The following is a 5,585-nucleotide window of genomic DNA, read 5'->3' on the forward strand; positions in this document are numbered from 1 at the left end:
AACAATTATGATGATGATGATGATTACCTGCAGTGATTCACTTAACAACTGTGGCAAGAAAGGTCGAAAATGGAGTAAATCTCACTTAACAACTGCCTTGTTTAACAATGGAAATTTTGAGCTAAATTGTGGTCATAAGTTGAGGACTACCTGTATTTGCTATTTGAGTATCTTGCAGGGGAAAAAAAATCAGGCCAGCCTCTTGCTTTGGGGCTTCCTGGGCAAGCTTGTGCTCTGCATGAGCAAGGAAGAAGTGATTCCCAGCCACTAAGATCTGGAGTAGCCAAGGGGGAGATTGTGGTTTCCTAGGCCACAGGTGGGAGCAACCTGGCCTGGCCTCTTTCCAGTTAGATGTGATGAGGTGACAGGCTCAGGAGGAAAGGGCCTGGCACAACATTAAATGAGAACAAACGGCCACTGGTTTTATCATCACAAATTCATTTAACAAACTGGGGGGGGGGACAGGTTTCAAGCAGAGTATCAATTAAATCAGAATGAATTTTACACACATTTAATTTGAATTATATTTATTTATTTAAGTTATATTCCATCTTTGCTTTTATAAACAGTTCAAGGGGGCAATATATCTAATACTCATTCCTTCTCCTAATTTTCCCACAATAACCTTATGAAGTTGGTTTGGATGAGAGAGAGTCATTGGCCCTAAGTCTAGGGACTAGACCCTAAGATGGGACTTTATTCATATACATCTAAATTCTGCTAACTGGAAGTCAATTAAATTGAAGGTTTATTTTAATAAATTGGTATTGTTTGGAGTAAAGTGAAAAACAACCCCACTTGGATATTTTTGTTTGGATTATTCCAACAAGATAAATACAGCTCCAAAGGATGCCATTTTGAGACATGGCACCGATCATACAGAGGTGCACATTTTCCACTCCGACTTCATGGATGCCACATCAAATTTTGCCTCAGAATTTCTCAAACAATTCATATTACCTTTGGCATCTCTTCTCTTTTTTAATGTAAAAAATATACAAATATTTATCTTTTTTAAGATAAGAAAATCCTGTGCCCTATTTTTTGGTAAAAAAAATCAAACAATTTTTGAAATATTAATTTTCTTTCAATATACCCCTTGCATTTAATGTGGCAAGCAAAAACTTTTCCATGCCTGTGTATGGCAAGAAGCACCACAGGTCCTGCACTGCAGTGGAAGAAAATACTTACTTTCTGGTGTGAGGTTTCACTCATGTCCAAAAGCTGAATAATGCGAGGCAAGTGTACTTCATGGGTGCTTGCTAGCCTTTGTTCCGTTGTGAGAGACATCTCTTCCAGAAAAGCTGAGGGTGTCAGCTGTAAAGAGAAGCAAAAGTACATCAAAAACCTTCAGCAAGATTGACTCTTCCTGCTGTTCCATGAGATGGGCTTACCGTTGGTTGTGGTGGAGTCCAAGAAGAATGATGATTTTCCACTGAAACCCTTTAAAAAGTCATAATTGCAGATTGCCCATTTCAATTATTGGAGCTTTCATTTGTAATAACATTAATTTGCAGCATTCTTCTATGCCTCCCTATTTTCCTTAGATTGAACAAAGCCATCTCCAAATGGATAATTGTGGAGAGGTTGCACTCTTTATGTTGCATTACACTGACTTGAAGTTCCCTGCACCCTCCCTAGATCTCATTGCACTTCTCCCTCAACCAATTGGTGCACCTTCCCTGACTTGAGCCTCCCATTTCTCCCCTCTTGCACTGCCAGTCTTGCCTGTGATTTCCTGCTCCCCCCCCCATGTCCCCTTGCTCCTTCCCCCACCTGGCAACTGCCAGTCTGGGACTTGCCACTTCCTACTTGCTTCCTCATTGAAACTTTGGTGTGAGAAGCTGGCAGGAAATTGCCTTGCCTAAGGACTATGGGATTCATGGAATTTGGGTAATGGCACTTGCTGGGACTGCAGGGATCGCCATCACTTGTATAGCGATGGACATTCCAGTTCCAACTGCCATCTTAAATCAAGGACTACCAGCATTTCATTTCTTGGGTCCATTTATATCAGGAGTTCTCAACCTTGGCAACTTTAAGACTTGTGGACTTCAACTCCCAGAATTTCTCAGCCAGTGCTGGCTGAGGAATTCTGGGAGTTGAAGTCCACAACTCTTAAAGTTGCCAAGGTTGAGAACCCCTGATTTATATCATCCTGACACTCCTCAATGAATTGGTGCTGGATCTGAAAAATGCAAGTTCAATCTCAGACTTCAGACCTATTTTGGAACTGCATTTTTGGTTATGCTATTTTTTAAGATTTTTTTTATTTAGCTTTATTATTTTTATAAATAACTCAAGCGACAAACATATCCAATACACCCTCCTCCTTTTTCCCCAACTACAACAACTTGTGAGATGAATTGGACTGAGAGAGAGGAACTGGTCCAAAATCACCCAGCAGTTTTCATGCCTAAGGTAGGACTAGAACAGAGGTCCCCAACCTTTTGGGCACCAGGGACCGGTTCTATGAAGAGATGTTTTTCCACGGACCAGAGGGTGCGTGGTTTTGTGCGCTACCTGCATTCAGTGGATGGGACTTTGTTTGTTTGTGTGGACCGGTTGCTGGCATGTCGCAGCCTAGTACTGGTCCATGGACCAGGGGTTGAGGATCCCTGCACTAGAACACACAGCTTCCTGGTTTCTGGCATGGTGCTTTATTAGACCAAACTGCCTCTAGGTTATTTTTGCTTATCATTCCAGTTTACTTTCTGGAAAATGAGTGTTTTCAGACACTGATAGGAAACCATCAAGAAATCCCAAGGTTGATGACCAGACCATCACCCAGGCCTTCAGCAAGGAAGCGTGAAAACCCTCTAGTCATCATACTTGCTATCAATTTTTTTGTAATTTATTGGTTTTATTGTAATTTCTTTGCTGGCTGACATGCAAGTTTAATAAAGTATTGTCGTAATGTTGGGAAGTCAACAATCAGCAAAGCAGAAGGCAATGGCAAACCATTAATGCTGTTAAGAAAACAACACAGTTGAGGCCATATAGTCACCAGGTGTCAAGGACATCCCAAGGAAGTTTTCCTTTATCTCATGACACATTTTCAAATATCTGCATGTGCCCATTCATCCCCAAAGGCTGTGACCCCTAAAAAGCAACATACCAGAACATCCTTCTTTTCTTCTGTAACCAACTTTGCATTGCGAGGTGCAACCACTTTGCTCTGAAATCCTTCTGGTAGCTTCAAAGGAAGCAGCGATTTCCGGCCTCGCTCTGTTAGCATCTTTGTCAGCCTCTGAAAGAAGAACAATAAGCTTCTTTAAAACAGGGGAGTTATCTGAAATGCATAGTATTATATGGGCTGTCAATGAGAAATAGACCGGTCCCTGGTCAGATGCCTCCCAGGTTCCCTCCAGCCCAAAGCGGGAAGAATTGCGCGGAAGTTCCCGCGGGCGGAGTTCGCACCACCTCCCGACCCCCCCCCCCGACCCCCGCCGGGGCAAAGGCCTTTGCGTAAACTGGCATTTCAGGGTTCCAGGCTGTAAAAGCCGGAGCTGCAGACGGGGAGGAAGTCCCAACCGCTCCAGACGTCTAGCAGAACCCGCCCGCTCGCCGCCTAGCCCACCGACGGCCGAGCCTTCCCGCACGTCGGGGGGGGTGTTTGGGATTGGAGGGGCAAGCCCAGACCCCACCCAGCGGATCGACGAGGCGATCCCTGAAACGCCTCCCGGAAGGTCCCCGACGGCGACGGCGGCTTCTCTAGAGCTGCGTTCGGAGCTGCGCCAGCGATACTTCCGTCTCTCCTGCTTTCCGCCGACGGCGAGGCGTCCGAGGGAACGCGGCCCGTCGAGCGCGCCCGTTCAACGCTCCGAAGCCCGGCACTCGGCTCCTCGACGCCGCCCGTTGTCCCGGCAACGCAATGCCGCCTCGCTATGGCAACGGTCGTACGCCCCACCTCCGACTGGAGACGCCTGGAAGCCTGCCGCGCGCGCGGCGTCGCGGGCGCGCCTGCCCCCCCCCGTCCTCCTCAGTCTCCTGGACGGCGGCTCGGCAGGCAAGGCTGAGCCGCTCGGTTCACGTGCCCCGACGGCTCCCCTCTCCCCCGCGGGAGGCCAGGTCGCCGCGACCCGGGTCTAGCGGAGCAGCCTCAGTTCCGGGACTGACTCGATGTCTCCGAGCTTCTTACAGTGATAAAACCCCAAACAAAAGCAGTGACACCCCCCCCCCTTTACTTAGAACCCGTTTAGAACAGGGGTCTCCAGACTTCGCAACTTTTAGATTTGTGTAGAAGAACCGTGTGGGCTCTGCGCTCCTCGCCTGCATTGCAGAGGGCACGAGTCACTGCAGCTTCGGCTTTGACATAAAATGATTGCGGTTTCTTCAAACACATCTCAATTACGGTTCCTCTCAAGTTCCTGGTTTGGCTTGGTGAGGTTTCCAGCGTCATTCTCTGATTTTGTGAAGCATTCAGTTTGCAAGACTCTGGTTATACCGCTAGTAGAAAAGATGTCCAAGTGTGGGCTGTTCTATAGCACCATTAGATGAGTCTACTTAGAGGACCTTGGTTGTCTCTGAGCTCGGTTGTTTTTATGCAAAGGTGTCGTTACCTAAAATAGATAACATCAGTGCTAGAATACTTAGCTTGAATATAATTAGTTGAATGATTGGAGCCTGTGTGTATTGATGAGTCCATTGCACGTTTGAACGGAAGTAGTGAGTAGGGCATTACAGGGGTCTAAGTTGGATGAGAGTTTTATATTTATAGTCCAATATTTAAGAGATAAGAACACATCAAATATAAACAAGTTAAATAAAATTAAACGTTTACAGAAAACTCAGAAGCAAATTATTAGAGTATGGGAAGGTCCGAGTGATTTCTGCAAACCATGGTTGTTTTTAAAATTTCAGCAATCTAAATTTATTAGGTTAAAAACAGCCGATCCCATAGGAGAAAAAGATCATTTCCTGTTCAGAGGAAGAGCAGGTCAGATGTTAACAGTAGTGAAATTCCTGCCTGCCTTTTAACGGGCAAAAGGTACTCTGGCGGTGCACGTGAAACAGATTGCATCGCAACATGTCCGAGGGCAATGATATGGGTCTCGGAGCCCGACGCATCTACCCGGTGCGCCCTGACACGTAACTACGGACGCGGCCGAGGCGAAGAGCGGCCTGCCCGTTGCGCAGGGTTCGCCAACCTTAGCAACTTTTAAGACAGGGGTTCTCAACCTTAGCAACTTTAAGACTTGTGGACTTCAACTCCCAGAATTCCTCAGCCAGCAAAGCTGGCTGAGGAATTCTGGGAATTGAAGTCCACAAGTCTTAAAGTTGCCAAGGTTGAGAACCCGTTTTAAGACTTGTGGTATTCAACTCCCACCAGCCATTACGCAAACCCGTGCTGGCTGAGCAATTCTGGGAGTTGAAGTGTGAAAGTTGCCAGCGAGGGAAACCTCCGCGTTGGGAGACAATCCAGGCCCGCCGCCCCTTAGGAGCCCCGCCCGCGGGGAGCCCCGAGGAAGAGCCGTGCCGCCTCGCCCCCTCCGCGGGTGGGAGGGGCTCCGACGCGCGCGCCCCGCCCAGCGGCCACGGATCCGCCTCCGCCCTTCGCAGCCAATGGAAAGGCGGTAAGCGCG

At 47.4% G+C, this 5,585-nt stretch overlaps 1 protein-coding gene across 16 annotated transcripts in view; it reads right to left on the reverse strand.

Annotated features, from left to right (window-relative positions):
- Positions 1 to 3,884, reverse strand: part of HYDIN (HYDIN axonemal central pair apparatus protein) — a 111,618-nt gene extending 107,734 nt beyond the window's left edge. For 5 of the 16 annotated variants that reach the window (XR_005557926.1, XM_039353535.1, XM_039353536.1 and 2 more), the window contains exons 1-3: positions 3,648 to 3,884; positions 3,119 to 3,250; positions 1,192 to 1,317 (exon numbers count right to left, since the gene is read on the reverse strand). Coding sequence is in view for 14 of the 16 variants with exons in the window: in XM_039353535.1 (XP_039209469.1) it covers positions 1,192 to 1,317; positions 3,119 to 3,238 (246 nt within the window). In the remaining 2 variants the exon portion in view is untranslated. The remainder of the gene's footprint in view (positions 1 to 1,191; positions 1,318 to 3,118; positions 3,251 to 3,647) is intronic. The other 11 variants (XM_039353529.1, XM_039353528.1, XM_039353526.1 and 8 more) reach the window with 4 other exon arrangements.
- Between the last annotated feature and the right edge of the window lie 1,701 nt (positions 3,885 to 5,585).

The sequence above is a fragment of the Crotalus tigris genome, unplaced genomic scaffold (assembly GCF_016545835.1).
Source record: "Crotalus tigris isolate CLP2741 ecotype Arizona unplaced genomic scaffold, ASM1654583v1 scf7180000018525.42219311030:4301911, whole genome shotgun sequence".
Classification (NCBI taxonomy): domain Eukaryota; kingdom Metazoa; phylum Chordata; class Lepidosauria; order Squamata; family Viperidae; genus Crotalus; species Crotalus tigris.